Source organism: Anguilla anguilla, chromosome 7 (genome assembly GCF_013347855.1).
Source record: "Anguilla anguilla isolate fAngAng1 chromosome 7, fAngAng1.pri, whole genome shotgun sequence".
Lineage (NCBI taxonomy): Eukaryota > Metazoa > Chordata > Actinopteri > Anguilliformes > Anguillidae > Anguilla > Anguilla anguilla.
The window spans coordinates 22,767,293-22,783,963 of NC_049207.1; the positions used below are offsets into that span (position 1 = coordinate 22,767,293).

At 43.4% G+C, this 16,671-nt stretch overlaps 2 protein-coding genes across 2 annotated transcripts; both read left to right on the top strand.

Moving 5' to 3' along the window:
• The first annotated feature begins 102 nt into the window (after positions 1-102).
• si:dkey-185m8.2 (trichohyalin) lies at positions 103-12,414 on the top strand. Its single transcript, XM_035425575.1, is given in 7 exon segments — positions 103-399; positions 2,328-2,471; positions 3,216-3,989; positions 4,545-6,362; positions 6,364-8,956; positions 9,528-10,345; positions 10,963-12,414. Coding segments are annotated over 6 exon segments (7,134 nt in total). The 5' UTR covers positions 103-399; positions 2,328-2,377; the 3' UTR covers positions 12,000-12,414.
• A 750-nt stretch (positions 12,415-13,164) lies between these two features.
• smim20 (small integral membrane protein 20) lies at positions 13,165-15,714 on the top strand. Its single transcript, XM_035424753.1, has 3 exons — positions 13,165-13,348; positions 13,668-13,724; positions 14,398-15,714. The coding sequence occupies exons 1-3, from the start codon at positions 13,228-13,230 to the stop codon at positions 14,433-14,435; spliced, it is 216 nt and encodes a 71-aa protein (XP_035280644.1). The 5' UTR covers positions 13,165-13,227; the 3' UTR covers positions 14,436-15,714.
• Positions 15,715-16,671: the final 957 nt, after the last annotated feature.

Genomic DNA, 16,671 nt, shown 5'->3' on the forward strand with positions numbered 1-16,671 from the left:
GTTGCACAAATGTACCGTGTAACTTCCTGCGTTACAGTGTGGGATGACAAAAAAAAACCACAGGTGTGTCACGTGACAAGGCGCCACCATCTAGTTCCGCATGTCGCCGTGCATGGCGCTATACGGAACTGCAGCGCTTCGGTCCGCCGCGCATCAGAGCTCCATTCAAACCTGCAGCCAAAGGGGAAGCACACTCTGCATGCAGCCGGCGGGGAAAGACAACCATTAAAAGAGAAAGCTGCATTGTGGGAACATAAGGAAGGGAGGAGTGGAGAGAAGCAGACACACCCTGCTTTTCTTGGTCACGCCACTCGGTCCGCCGTTCATCCACTGTTTAGAAGCTGCCGGAACCGGGCTGGGGGCGGGCAGGAGCACGTCACTCCGCAGCTGGTAACCCGGGTGAGTTGGAATCATCGCAGTTGCGTCGCATGCACTGCCTCCCTGTAGGCCCGCAGTTAAATTCCAGGCGCTGGGTCACCACAGCCACGCATTAGCATGTGCCCTAAAATGCAAAAGTAAATGGTGCTTTTTCAAAAATAAATAACAGAAATGTCCTTGCTAACTCAATTGAGACTCAGCAGGTCAGTCATATATATATATTTTTTTTAATATCATAATTAGAATGAAACAAGAGTGTTATAATTATTAATACTCGGTGAAAAACGTGTTCACTTTCAATGAGATGTGGGAGGGGGGTCTTTCACAATGGTAGTAGTGGAAGTGGAAAAAGGCTCTTCTCTGGTGAGAGCGAAAGTGAAAGACGTTCACCCATTCTGTGTTTTTGCCATTTCATCGACCCCTGAGTCGTGCTCTAAGACATGGGAGCCAAAAACTTGTGTATTAAAAACAAGCTAATAACAGCAACAATTTAAAAAAAGTAATAGACCTCAAGGAAAATTGCACTGCAGGGGCAGAATGACACATGTCTGCTGGGTGAAGTTCTTGTTGCATCTCTTGATCTATATGAATAATTATAATCTATATTAATTATATCAATATTCATAAAGAGGGACTCCAAGTTGAATGATACAGTCTGCTCAATTTGTTCAGATGGTTCCAGTCGCTCTGTAACAAGAAGGCATGTGTTTTTGAATATGCTACAATATTTCAAAGATTTCATATTGAAGGCAGACAATATAAGTATCTATAGAATCAAACATCCTTAGATCTCAACTTTCAGAACCTTCAAATGTAAAGAACACTACTAAAAATTACCTGAAAACATGTGTGTGTATGATTTAAAACTCAATTTAAAGTGTAATTACACCAGAGATTCCCCTTTTTAGCAGTAAACATGTTTGTGTGCCTACTTTATAATGAAACATTTTAATTCATGCTGGTATTTTAACATTTCTGAAATAATATAATTTGGCAGAAAAAAATGGTAGAAAATATCTGGGTGCTGCCCTCTAATGTTTGAAAAATGCTTTCTGCATTCATCTCTGGCCCTGCCCCAATCGTGATATCAGAGTACCTCTTTGGAAATACTACTGTATCAAGTAGATGTCAATCAAGACATCCAGCTGGAAAATTGATGCCAAACCACAAATTTGTCTGTTTATCTTTAAATACAACGGAACACTGCCGGCACCTTATTGGTTAGATTTGGCTAGGTTTCGAGCCAACGTTTTTTTCCAGCTGGAGAAAAATGGCGGCCTGTTCCATACTTTCTCATATTCCCCCTAAACAGTCCACTAAATGTTTCTGAAAGCATACGAGGTGAGAAATAGGTAATTTCTGAATCTTGATTCATATTTGATCTGAAACGCCTCATTTAACAGTTTGATCTGAGTTTCATGAGCCTGGCGCAGCTACGCTGTACAAATTAATCTGCACATAGAATGCTTTATGCAAATGAGATGGACTCACCCACTTTACCCACCCCAGAATGCATTTTTCAAAATGGTGTAGTAAGGGGAGCCAGGCTGAAACAGAGAACGCAATGACTCCTTAAGAATGCTTTCTTTGCACAGTTTATTCATCTCACCTGTCAATCCACACGTGATCCACATGTTCCAGTTTAAGTCGTTCAGCTGTTGATCCTGAGATAATTTGAACTGCCCCAGAATCTGTCTATGAATCAACCCACCAGTGAGGTCAGCTGGTGTCCAATGACGTTGGTAATGGAGGTCAGTATAGCAGTGATTATTGGTGGAGAAATTAAAGTTTCTTGATGTGGGTAATTCGATGAGCACAAAACAGTGATCTATTGTAGTTAGAAAAGTAATCGCGTCATGACTCAGCGTCGATTAGCCTCGCAGCCGTGACGCATGTCGAAAAACTGTCTGGGGAACAAAGTCAAACGTGTTTTTTATTTCATGGTGTAGGAGTGTTGAAGCCTCTGTAGCTTAATGTGGAAAATTCTGCGACAGCTGCGATGTTCAGCAGGAAAAAGCTTCGAGATGGAGAGCGAGAAAAAGAGACGGAGCGAGGGAACAAAACGAGTGTGCCATCGCCAGCGCCACTTCGTGGTGAGTTTCCAGATTTGGCTGTTTTTGTGCCTCCTGGCCATTTTTTGGGGAATAATTATATATTTTTTTTGGGATTCTGTTATCCTACATCAGTAGATATCTGTTCAGTCTGCTATACAACGGTGGGCTGGAATTGTACAATGTGACAGTGTGGTATAAAGTGAAGTTCAAAAACAAATAGAGGGCACAAGGGCCCACACAAATACATGCACACACATTCATTTTTTAACACAATAGAAATATACATCCACACTCATAAGTACACATACAGTACATATGCAGGTAGTGAACACTTGAAGCATGTAAAGACACTTAATAGGGTGTTGGGCCCCCATGTGTGGCAAGCTGAAGATATAAGTGAAATTTCAGACAGTGATGTTATCACCCAAGGATGCAAATAGAAACAAGCAAACTGAAACCACACGGCCTGTGTCATACCGTATTTAACTTGAGATCTGTGATTGGTGGAAAAAAAGCATTTTGAGAAAAGGTGCCAAAGTCCGCTCCCAAAATTGCAGTACGTGGAACTTGAATTTGTCTGAAAGTCAGTTCAAGTTCACAATTGAATTTTCCTTGTTTGGGATGAGACAGACAAAGGCTAAAAATAGGGAAGTTCTTTTGAAAGTGTTCTATGGACGTAAATTACTTGGCACTAAACCTGGTGCATAAGCACCATTACAGATTTTTATATGTGACCAGGCATGAGAATGGGAATCAGCTGCCCCTTCCCTCCGTCTCCTGCAGGTGGCGTGAGACCAGCGTCAGGGAGAGAGGAGACGCAGACACCTCCTCCTGAAGCTCAATGTCCATCAGAGATCAGACTGGTGCTGCTGGGGAGGAAGGGGGCGGGGAAAAGTTCTGCGGGAAATACCATCCTGGGTATCAAGGAGGGGGGGTTCACCTGCGGCAGCCCAACGGAGGTGTGCATGGAGAGGTGGGCCGATGTGGCTGGAAGACGCGTAGTCATCGTTGACACCCCCGGGTGGGAGTGGTATTACCCTCTCAACGGCACGCCCGATTGGGTGAAATGGGAGACGGTGCGGAGCGTGACCCTTTCCCAGCCTGGACCCCACGCCCTGCTGTTGGTGGTTCGAGCCTGCGCTTCGATGGATGGGATGTACCTGAAGGCGATCCAGGAGCACATGGAGCTCCTCGGGGAGGGGGTCTGGAAGCACACCCTGGTGCTCTTCACCCAGGACGACAATCCGGATGACTCCACCATAGAAGGCAGGATCCGTAAGGGCGGGGCGGACTTCCAGCTCCTGGTGGAGAAATGCGGGAACAGGTGGCACGTCCTCAACAGCAAGGCCAGGGGACGCGACACCACCCAGGTGGTGGAGCTGCTGCGGAAGGTGGAGCAAATGGTGGCTGCAAATGGCGGCGCTCCTCTGGAGATGGAGCAGGTCCATCAGCGCCTGGAGCAGGAGGACAGGGGGTGGCGCCCTCGAGAGGAGAGGCGGAACCAGAGGCTACTAGAAGTGAGGAAGCTAGGAGAATCCTTGCAAGAGATATTTGCTGGTGAGGTCACTCTTCTGGGTCACTGTGATTGGTTTTCATTCAGCACTTCTGATTGAATGAGCAAATTTACACTGGGTATTCAAGCACAGACATATAATCAGGATAAAAAAATATAACTTCAATCTGATTGCGTTAATTCTTTTTATAAGATGTCCAGACAACCATAAAGAAAGAGAAACTTGATTTTTAAACTTTCTGTGCATTAAAAAAAAACTTCCTGATATCTGGGTGTAATTTATCTTTTTCTAACTTCCACCAACCCTGTTCTGATCTACTAACGGAACAATAAGAAAAATATTTTGTTCTTCACCTCAATCAAATCCCCCTTAGTCACCTTCTGTTAAGCCTAAAGAAATGAAGTAACCTTCCTCATAACTTTTACATTTCATTACAGGGACCAATTTAGTTATTCTTCTTTGTACTTTCTCAAAAGCTTCCATATGTGTCCCGCAATATGGTTCATATAATACCTTGGGAGGCTTGAGGAGTGCATTTGCATGGGTCCAGGGATGCTGAATTCACTCAGCCGGCCGGGTTATTTTTTGTGTCTGACAGGCGATGGGTCCCTTGTTACCTGGAGAGAGGAGGTAGAGGCACGTTGGCCCCCAGGGCGTGGCCGCCGCCTCCCGGACTTGCGGGTGGTGCTGCTGGGCGAGCGGGAGACCGGAAAGACCTTGGCGGGAAGCGCCATCTTGGGCGGAGTTTCATTCCAGGCCGGGAGGGTTACAGAGGAGTGCCTCAGCGCACAGGCTGAGGTGGCGGGACGTTGGGTCACCGTAGTGGACACGCCCGGCTGGGAGTGCAATAGGACCCCCGAGAGGGTCCGGCACGAGATCCGGAGGAGCGTGACTCTGTGCCCGCCCGGACCCCACGCCCTCCTACTGGTCGTAGGCGTGGACTCCGACATCACCGAGCAGGCAGCGACGGAGCACCTGGGGCTTCTGGGTGAGGAGGCCTGGAGGTACGCCCTGGTCCTGTTTACGGGCAAGGACAAACTGAGGCGGGGCGTCACCATCGAGCAGCACGTCCAGAGTTCGGGGAAAGCCAGCCAGCTCGTGAAGAGGTGCGAGGGCAGGTACCATGTCATCAACGGCATGGAGCCAGGTAACACCGCGCAGGTGACCAGGCTTCTGGAAAAGGTGGAAGATCTGGTGGCGGGAAATGGCGGTCAGCCATTTACGCCTCTGACGCAGGAGATAAGAGAACTGGTGAGAAAGAAGGACGAGAGATGTAAGGATGTGACGGAAATGAAAAGGAAAAGCCGGTGGAGTTTTGAGAGGAAACCCAAGGAAAGGGACAAAATGGAGGGAAAGCCAGAGATGGGGAGAGAGGAAGAGGAGGAGAGAAGGCAGACAGAGATGAGGAAGCTTCTAGACAAAGGATTAAAGATGGAGATACAGGAAGCGAAAGAGAAAAACGACAGAATCGTGGCAATTCTTGACCAGGAGTACAAGCTAAGAGAGGGGTATATCAAGGTTGAAAATGAGCTAAAAATAGAAGAGAAAGAGATGGAGATCAAAGCCCTGAAAGAGAAAAATGAAGAGATAATTCAGAATACAAATACAGAAATAGTGAATAAAAATACAGAAATAGTGGAGCTGAATAAACTGAACCAAGAGAAAACAAAAGAGTTGCAGAAAAGAGAAGCAGAAATCAAAGAAAAGATTCAGAAGCACGACCTTGAAACAGAAGAACTGAAACACAGGAATGCAACGAAAGAGAGAGAATTCTGCAACTTGCAGCAAACGTATAAGGAAAAAGAGAGGGAAGTGGAGGAATTACAACACAGACTTCAGGAGAGAGAGCAACACACTGAGGTTCTGAAGCAGGACTTTGAAAAGAAGCAGCAACAGAGAGAAGAGGTGTGGAGAGTGGAAAATGAGAAGATGAAGAATCAGGTGAAGGAGACAACAGAGATGTATGAGAAGAAAAGAAAAGGGAGAGACCAAGAGATTGGAGAGCTGAGGAAAAATTATGAGGAGAAAATGAGAGAAATTAACACAAAAAATGAGGGAAAACTAAGAGAGCAAGAAAAAGAGATCCGAAATATAGAAGGGGTGCTCAGGGAAAAAGACAAGAAGATGGAAGACATAAAACAGCATTATGAAGAGGAATTGAGGAAGACACAGTTGGAGATAAAACTGAAGAATGAGGAGAAAGAGAGTGAGGAAGAGAGAAGCAGACAGATTTTGACAGAAAGAGAAGCTCAGCTTGAGCTGAATGATCAAAGAATTTCAGAGCTGATGGATCAAGCACAGGAAAATGAAAAAAGAGCAAAAGTGACAGAAAAGAGACTGAAGGATGAACTGAGGAAGAAAGCAGAGGAGCTGGAACAGAAAATGAAGGAGAAGGAGAAGGAGGTAGAGGAAATGAGAGCGAAGGTATGAACACAGTGAAAGCCAAAGAGCAAAGCTAGAGGTCATGATTGAGCAGTTAAAGACTGAGTCAGCAGAACTGGTGGAAAGAATTCACATAACTGTGAAAGAGAGGGATGAGATTAAAGAGCAGCATGGAAAGAAAGAGCTACAGACGGAGGAAGATGTGATGGGAGTGGTCAGAGAAAAAGACAAGGAGTTAAAAGACATGAAGATGGAAATGAATGAATTACAGAGGAAATATGATGAGAAAGAGAGAGAAATTGACCAAATGAGACACATTGTTGAAGAAAAGGAGGAGAAAATGTCAGCTTCTCTGCAGAAATATGAGGAAGACCAAAAACAGAGAGAAGAGGAATGGAAAGAGAAATATGAAAAGATGCAGGAGGAGATGGAGGAGGTAAAACAGATGGATGAAGAGAAAAGGAAAGTAAGAGAGACAGAGATAGACTCAGTCCTGGAGGAGAAAGAAACAATGATTAATGAACTAAAACAAAAGAATGAAGAGAGCGAGAGAAACTTGGTTTGCCTTGAAGAAAGTTATGAGAACTTTCGTCTGGAGAGAGATGGAAAGATTGAGGAGATGAAAAAGAGGTATGAGGACTACAGGAAAGAAAAAGAGGAGCAGAGAAAGAGGGCTGAGAAGACAGAAATGGAGATGGAGCGTAGAAATGACATGCAGGAGAGATATATCGAAGAAATGAAAGAAAGAAATGAGAAGAAAGACAAAGAGATGGAAATCATAAAGCAGCATTATGAAGAGGAACTGAGTAAGATACAGTTGGAGATGAAACTGAAGGATGAGGAGAAAGAGAGGGAGGCAGAGAGAAGCAGACAGATTTTGACAGAAAGAGAAGCTCAGCTTGAGCTGAATGATCAAAGGATTTCAGAGCTGATGGATCAAGCACAGGAAAATGAAAAAAGAGCAAAAGTGACAGAAAAGAGACTGAAGGATGAACTGAGGAAGAAAGCGGAGGAGCTGGAGGAGAAAATGAAGGAGAAGGAGAAGGAGGTAGAGGAAATGAGAGAGAAGTATGAACACAGTGAAAGCCAAAGGGCAAAGCTAGAGGTCATGATTGAGCAGCTAAAGACTGAGTCAGCAGAACTGGTGGAAAGAATTCACATAACTCTGAAAGAGAGGGATGAGATTAAAAAGCAGCATGGAAAGAAAGAGCTACAGACGGACGAAGATGTGATGGGAGTGGTCAGAGAAAAAGACAAGGAGTTAAAAGACATGAAGATGGAAATGAATGAATTACAGAGGAAATATGATGAGAAAGAGAGAGAAATTGACAAAATTAGACACATTGTTGAAGAAAAGGAGGAGAAAATGTCAGCTTCTCTGCAGAAATATGAGGAGGAACAAAAACAGAGAGAAGAGGAATGGAAAGAGAAATATGAAAAGATGCAGGAGGAGATGGAGGAGGTAAAACAGATGGATGAAGAGAAAAGGAAAGTAAGAGAGACAGAGATAGACTCAGTCCTGGAGGAGAAAGAAACAATGATTAATGAACTAAAACAAAAGAATGAAGAGAGCGAGAGAAAATTGGTTTGCCTTGAAGAAAGTTATGAGAACATTCGTCTGGAGAGAGATGGAAAGATTGAGGAGATGAAAAAGAGGTGTGAGGACTACAGAAAAGAAAAAGAGGAGCAGAGAAAAAGGGCTGAAAAGACAGAAATGGAGATGGAGAATAGAAATGACACGCAGAAGAGATATATCGAAGAAATGAAAGAAAGAAATGAGAAGAAAGACAAAGAGATGGAAATCATAAAGCAGCATTATGAAGAGGAACTGAGTAAGATACAGTTGGAGATGAAACTGAAGGATGAGGAGAATGAGAGGGAGGCAGAGAGAAGCAGACAGATTCTGACAGAAAAAGAAGCTCAACTTGAGCTGAATGATCAAAGAATTTCAGAGCTGATGGATCAAGCACAGGAAAATGAAAAAAGAGCAAAAGTGACAGAAAAGAGACTGAAGGATGAACTGAGGAAGAAAGCAGAGGAGCTGGAACAGAAAATGAAGGAGAAGGAGAAGGAGGTAGAGGAAATGAGAGAGAGGTATGAGCACAGTGAAAGCCAAAGGGCAAAACTAGAGGTCATGATTGAGCAGCTAAAGACTGAGTCAGCAGAACTGGTGGAAAGAATTCACATAACTGTGAAAGAGAGGGATGAGATTAAAGAGCAGCATGGAAAGAAAGAGCTACAGACGGACGAAGATGTGATGGGAGTGGTCAGAGAAAAAGACAAGGAGTTAAAAGACATGAAGATGGAAATGAATGAATTACAGAAGAAAAATGATGAGAAAGAGAGGGAAATCGACAAACTGAGACATATTATCGAGGAAAGGAAGAAGGAAATCACGGTTTCTCTGCAGAAATATGAGGAAGACCAAAAACAGAGGGAAGAGGAATGGAAAGAGAAATATGAAAAGATGCAGGAGGAGATGGAGGAGGTAAAACAGCTGGATGAGCAAAAAAGGAGGGTGATAGAGGAGATAGACTCAGTCCTGGAGGGGAAAGAAAAATTGATCAATGAACTAAAACAAAAGAATGAAGAGAGTGAGAGAAATTTGGTTTGCCTTAGAGAGGAGTATGAGACCTGAGGTAAACCAGATTTATGAGGAGAAACTGAAGGTGATGGAGACAGATATGGAGGTAAAAGAAAGACATCTTAATGAACTAAAACAGAAGTATGATGGCAGTGAGAAGCGCTTGGTTTCCATTACAGAGGAGTACGAAGACGCTCAGGAGCAAATAGAGAAGCCAGAGGGACTGATCTCTCTAAGAGAGGCTGAGCTGAGAGAGACCAAAGAGAGGTGTGAGGAATACAAGAAGGAACTAGAAGAGCTGCAAGGGGCCATTTCTCAGAAAGAGCGGGAGGTTGACCAGAACAATCTGAATTACCTGGAGGAGTTGAAGAACAAGGAAGGAGTAATAACACGGATAGATGGAGTGGACAATGAGAGTGCGGGAAGAAACAGACAACCTCTGGAGGAAAGAGCAAGACAGAGGGACGCAGAGATCAAGCTAATTCCCAAGCCAAATGAAAAAAAATTTGTAGAGAAGGAATTACACTATAAAGGAGAATTAAAAATCAAAGAGGAAGAGCTGATGGTGATGGTTTCAGAGAGGGAGGCTGTGATTCAGGAATTAAAAAGGACCTGTGAAAAGAAAGAGAGGGAGATTAAGGAGATGGTAAAAACCCATGAAATGGAGCTAAACCAGAAAGAGTCTGAATTTTACCACAAGCTCAAAGTGACTGAGGATCAGCTCAAAGAGCTACAACTGAGGTACATGGGGAAAGAACTGAAAATGGCAGACATCAGGGAAAGAGAAGAAGACAATAAGGAGGACATCACTCTGCATTATGTGAAAGAGGACGAAATCTCACAAATTCAGACGGAGATGGATAAAGTAGTCCGGCATAAGAACAAACACAGCATAACAACCATACATGAAGAAGAAGAGAACAAAGTTAAAGCCAGTCAAGGCAACACTACAGCATTACATATAAAAGCAGGTGAGACAGAGGAGGGGGTAGCAGGGGTTGTAAAAGAGAAGCAGGAGATAAGAGAAGATGATTCTGATCCCAGTGAGAGGGAAGGACAGGGTGAAGTCATCAAACAGAAGAACGAAGAGCAGGAGAAAGAGGTGGACAAGCCCAAATGGAAGAAAGAGAGACACAGAGCAAAGGAAGGGTCAAATGAGAAGAATCTCAACCATTGCGGAGACAATGAGAGAGTCAATGACCTCTTGCCGACCGAGGAGATGAGAGAGAGGAGGATTTCCAAAAGAGAGAGAAAGGACGCTCAGAAGGAGAGGAGGACACAGAATGCTGTGACTGGGCAGAGAGCAGGTTGTAAGGAAAGAAGCTTCCAGAAACAGGCGAAGGAGATAAGAGGGAGTGGGAAACTGAGAAAGGAGACAGAGCTTAATGTGCCTAAACCATTTCAAAGCGTGAGCCCTAATAAACCAGCTGGCGGTAAGTCCCTCTCATTCACCACTCATAGGGTGCTTTAGTATTTCAGGTCTTAATAAATAGTGCTAATAATACCGTAACGTCTTTAACATTTATCACTGTAGTATCCATTACAGTTATGATTTCTTACCACTTTTTAAAATTCTGTGGAACACAAAAAAGATGCTATAAATTTGCTCTAAAAGGCTTATCATAGTTGGTCAGTAGGAAACTCCAGGGAAATATTACACTTTTTCTCCAATAACATCTTAGGTTTAATTGTATTTTTATTGTAGTTGTCACCCTTTCAATATAGGAAATCTCCTGTACCATATCTAACTGTGAAGTGGTGCAGTGAGGGGAAAGAAAAACACATCCCATATACACAGATTGCTCGTGATCACATCACTATTGACTATTTTCAGTTATCAGTGTATAATTGTTCCACAATTATTTATCCATGTAGTGTCATACCTGCCGCAATATGCAGCCACTTTCTAAAACAACCCCCTGACAATTCTTAAAATGTTTTTAAGAATGCAATAATCAATTAATTTTGATGGAATATTATCATATGCAGAGAACTTTTTTAATTACATCAAATGCACAACCTCACAATATGCCTTCTCTTGTGATTTCAGTGATTGCTGAAGGTAGCCCTGAACAGCCTCCCACTACAGTTTCCCCAACATTCCCACTGTCTCCAGGGTCTCCCAGTCAGGCCTATACAGCATTCCCATCATTCCCAGAGTATCCCGGGCTGTCTGAGCTGAGGCTGGTTCTGCTGGGAGAGAGCTGGGCCTCTAACAGCTCGGCCGGAAACAGCATCCTGGGAGAAATGGAGGCCGTGGCAGAGGAGGGCGCGGTGAGGCGGGGCCAGGCGGCGGGGAGGCGGGTCTCTCTCGTGGAAGTGACAGGGTCGAGGTGGCACCTCGGGGGCGAGGCCGTGGGCGACGCCCTGCGCGAAGCGGCCCAGTGCTCGCCGGGCCCCCACGCCTTCCTCCTGGTCATCCCGGCGTACCTCTCCTTCACGGCCAGCTACGGCCGGGCGGTGAGGCGTCACATGGCCGCGCTCGGCGAGCGGGCGTGGCGGCACACGCTGGTGCTGTTCACCTGGGCGGAGGCTCTGGGGGAGAGCGTCGAGCAGCACGTTCTGAGGAGCGAGGGCCTCCGCAGGCTGGTGCACAGGTGCGGGAACAGGTACCACACCCTGCACAGCTGGAGGAACGCCGGTCAGGTCTCCCTGCTGCTGGAGAAGGTGGAGGAGATGGTGGCGGAAAACCGGGGCGGGTTCTACTGCTGGGGGGCGTCAGAGGAAGAGGAGAATAAGGATGAGGAGGAGGCGGAGCTAGAGGAGGAGGAGGAGGAGGCAGAAGGAAGAGTTGAGCTAGAGAAGCTCACAGAAGCAGACAGGACAGCTGGAGAAAGGAAGGAATGGAGTGAGACAAAATGGCAAGAAAAGAAAAGCAATGGTGAGGAGGAAACAAGAGAGACAAATGAGTATAGGATTGTGGAGAGACTCGATGAATTTTCTGATTCAAGCATTGAAAGAGTACAGGAAATGGAGCTAGAGGAAAAAATGAGGGACCAAGAGGAGGACCAGGTGTTGTTCTGCAATCCACCCACAGAGCCGCAGACACCAGTGCAGAACCATAGACCACCCTGCTCTTTACTTTGATCTGCAATAGACACATGCAATAAGTTAAAGGGAGCTCAGCTCAAGTTAATTTGAGTTTCAGAATTATTCATCGATAGAATGAAAATCTGTTTCTGGTGTTATTGGTTCATTGGTTCCTTTTGATACAGTTCTCCATGATACTATGCTCAGCACATTTTAAAGCTCTTTAACGTGTTCCATGAACTACTAGTTAGTTTTTTCAATTCCATTTTTTTCCTGTGTGCCTTTCTTATTGTTGCCAAAGAATAGTTTGTTATAACCAATGATTATTTATTGTAAATATGAAATATTTTAATTTTGTAAATATGAAAAAAATAATTTTGTGAAGGCTTTATTGAGAGATTTTATTCACAGATATATTGTTGCCCTTTGAATGTGATCGTTGTGAAATAAAAAGCTAATAATTACCATCTCATTGAAGTTGTTTATTTTCACTTTACCTAAAATATCTACACTTTCCTGGTAAACATTTAACAAAGGAAATACTATGATGTAGTAACTATGTAGTGGGGCTTGCACTCTTGTTGTACCCTGAGAAAAGATCATTAACATTAATTTCCTTGGTAAATGTAGTCCTGTTGTATGCAGTATATTGCTCTTATATAAACAATGAATTACATCAAATGAATTGAATGTTTCCCCGGATAATAATGTCTTCCAAATGAATAAGAATGAGTAGCAGGAGTTGAATATAAGGCTCATGATGTTGTGCAGTGATTATTGGTCAAGAACAGCAGTCATAATCGGACACAGTGCATACAGAGGCTGTTAGATTTGATCTGCAAGCAACAAGATTAGAGTCCATTTTTTTTTTCAAATGTAATTTTTTTAATTTGTAAGACGTCCTACTATACATTGTCAGTCATATATTTCACTATTTAAATTTTGCTGAAACAAGTATATAACTAAAACACACATGGGAGGATACATTGTTCAAAATACAATTTTTCTGATGTCCAGGGAGATAAAGTATTAATATAATAATTTGACCCAATTTTATGACACTAATGGTGAAGTTAGCGGACTTTGACTCTTTTGCATCCTCCTACTGTTGGACAGTTTTTTTTACTATACGCAAGAGGGAGCACTGTTTCTCATCTAAACTGTCCCTCATACCCACCACTAGAGGGAGTGTGTAGTTACGGTCTATGAGCTAGTGTAGCACTTTTACACAGGAAGTAGTTACAGAGAGTGCTCCTGTCCTTGTGGACTACACAGAAGTACCAGAATGATAATGAACATGTCGCGAAATAGGAGAACCACTCTAATATTTGCAGGTTTTGTAACGGCGGTTGCAGCCGCTTTCTATCCGATATTTTTTTATCCTATGACACACGTACATGAGTACAGTAAGTAGCCAATCTAAGTGACTCGTTTCATTTGTTGTGCTAATTTTATGGTGCGCTTGCTAGCAATAGTAGCCATAGAGCAGTGAGCATTTTGTTTCAACCCTAGGTCCAGTCAGTACTTTCTGAACCAGCCAAACAGATAATCTGTTTAACCATTCTGTGTGATCCATGTTGGGATTTATTGATATCCACAGTTATCTGTGGATCGACAGCTAGCCAACCTATCACGTGTGTGTTTAATTAGCTGGATAGTTGGCAATGTGAGTCCTCTATAATGAGTATCCTACCTAGCCTGCATGATTTTTTTATTTTTAAACAGAGCAAGTTCAGACCACGAACCGAGCTGGAATCAATCAAGCGGATGTCCAACCCGTAGGTGAGTTAGTGCCTTTACACCTGCGGTGCCAACTGCACAGTGAGCACAACATTAGATTGTCACGGGGCTGTCACACCTGCAGCGTGGAGTTAATAAAGTACAGAGCAATTTCACAAATGAGGTAATGCGTAACGTTTGGTGAAATTGACTCGACGGAATGAATAGTAATTAATGTAGTAATCGACTAATTTAACCAAACGTCACGCATCCAGTTAGCTATTGTTTTTGCAAAAACGCTTGCCACACCATGTTGTTGGAATAAAACGATATGACATGACAGCCCGTATGAGATCGTGATTTTCGGCAGGGAAAATAGACTAATAATAATCTTCAAATCTATATATCTTTATTATTAATATAAAACCTCGGGACTGAATGAGATTATATTCCGTGTGCACCTGTACAAAACAGTGGGCAGGTATTAACGTACGTCCACATGAATGCGTTGTAAAATGGTCAGTGTTAAATTAACTCTTAGGAAGTACTTATGGTCCCTAATGGGCTCATATATACTCTGCTCGATTTGAATTAACACCGGGAATTTTACTGTGTAGTAGTATTTAATCTTTGTGAAAAATGTCTCCTCTGGGAAGTATCTACTGCATATCAGGCAGAATATGCTCTCAGCAGTAGGGACCTGATCACCCTAAGTATTTGTGTTGTGCTCCTCCAGGGGTGAAGATCTGGTCTGATCCATTCAAGTCAAAGTGAGGACCATGAGAGCAGAGATTTTTGGTGCCAGGAGGAAGAGGAGGCAGAAATCTGACCGGTTGCCTACCCTGATTCTGGGTTGATTTTTAATCTTGGCAGCGGTGCTCATGGGAGGTGAAGTCCAGGGCCGTGTTAATACCCAACAACTTTGTGTTTCTGCATCAAAGACTATTTCAGATGAACTGTCTCAAGAGGATCAAGGGGGCAATCAGAGTTTTTAAGAAAATGCATACGTTATTATCGTGTTTAGAGTTTGTGGTGGCTGCACTGATTAAATTTGTTGTTCAGTAAATTATGGGATTGCAGGATTCCCTACTTTCTTCTGTACCTCTTTATTCAATTGTTTTAATCTTCAGGAGTGGAGTGAGAAGCTGGGCGGGACTGGTGTCCATGGCAACACAGAGTGCACCAGCCAAAGTGCACCTGGACTGCCAATCCAGTCCCACCTCTCTCCCGAAACAGATTTATTTAACTTTCTAGTTTGGGAATCAGCAAATATTATTTCTGCATCATCAAGTTCTAACCATCTGTGAATCTGAGTGGAAATGTATATATTCTTCTGCATTGTTTTAGTAGCATTCGTATTCATGTGTTTTGTCATTGTTATCAACAAAGGACAGTGGTAATAACATATTTTATTTACTGAGGAATTTTCTCATGCCCATTGTGGTCTCCTGCACTAAATTGAAATTCTGTTTTAAAACGGAAAGTATAAAACCACAAAAATGGACCAAATACAAAAGGAAAAACAATTTGGAAGGGTAGAGATTTACATATTATCCCAAACAGACCCCCAATGTTTTTTTTCCTCACATGGTCCTGGCTAAAGCTGAGATAACTGAAATGAAGTGACTATTCAGAATGGAAATATTATTATATAATAAGAACTAATTAAATCCTGGTGGTGGATATAATATATTTAGCCACCAGATGGCAGTGTTTGCTCAAAGATACAATATGATCAATGTTTGTCCTACGATGTTGGACTAGGTTTAACTAAAACTCGAAATTATTGGTTACTGCTTTTTCCCAGGCTCTTTTCTATTGCAGTCCTTTATATTCTTATATAAATGAAATATGCTGCGAGTGTGTGTTTGATCTTAAACTCACTTCTCACTTTAATCTCATAAAGACGACATCATATTTCAAGCACATAATTCATTGTTGAATTTCCGGTCTGCTTTTAAAAAAAATCTTTTCTCATGTCTGGCATTTGTTTTTGTTAAGTTCAGACCAATAAAAAAATGCAAACCCAAAAGAACAGTAAAAGAATGAAAAATGTTACGACTGTAGCATGGCTTTAAATTTCAGTCACGGTTCAGAAAAGAGAGATGGAGATCTGTGGATTATTGCTGGCCTGGTATAGGTTTTCTCCAATTACTTCCTGTGTCACTCCAGGACCGTCGGTCACCCCCCATGCACCCCCCAGCCCTTCAACAGCCCCCCCATTATCAGTGGAAATGGGGCCACAGGAGATCAGAACAGGCGCTCTAGAGAGACCCAGCATGTCCAGGAACTGACATCATACCTCAGCAATGCCACAGCGAGGACATTCAGGGCTCAGCTGAACCTGCCAAAGACCCTCTCCTGAAGCCAAGATCCCTCAGCGCTCCCCCCCCCCCCCCCCAATCTGCCTGAGTGTTGTTTATGGGATGCTGTTATTGTTGGTTACAGCTCAAAAAAACTCTGAGCAACACAGAGACTTCCAAAATAAAGATTTGAGGTGGGGGGGTGGTTGGGTCACGGAGATGGTGGTGTGGGGGTGGGGAGGGGGGTTGGAATTCTTTTCATACTCTGTTGTTTTCCAAATTGTACAGAAGAAAGCATGTGGGGTGTAAGTGAAGAAAGGAATTCACTATTTTGATGAGGAGAAACTGGCTCGGAGCGAAGACAGTCGCACTTTGAATCGAGTGAAAATCCATGCGTTTCTGCAGGGTACGACTACAGATCTTTATGGAGAAATCGCGGCGTCTTTGCATCAAAGAGCGTCCCGAGGCAATTGATGTCCTTCCTCATGGATGACGTGTTGTTAACGCGTTGCGCCTGTTGAAATGCATGAGATTCAAATGCAAGGAATTCAGTGCAGTTCAGATTGAGAAGAAGTCAACTGTCTGCAAGGGTAAAATCATTTGAGAAACACTTGCTCTATTTTTTTGAACATGTATCACATGCACCAGGGGGGGCCTGAACTTACTTGTGATTGGCTGAAATGTGTCATATGGCAAAACCAGACCAA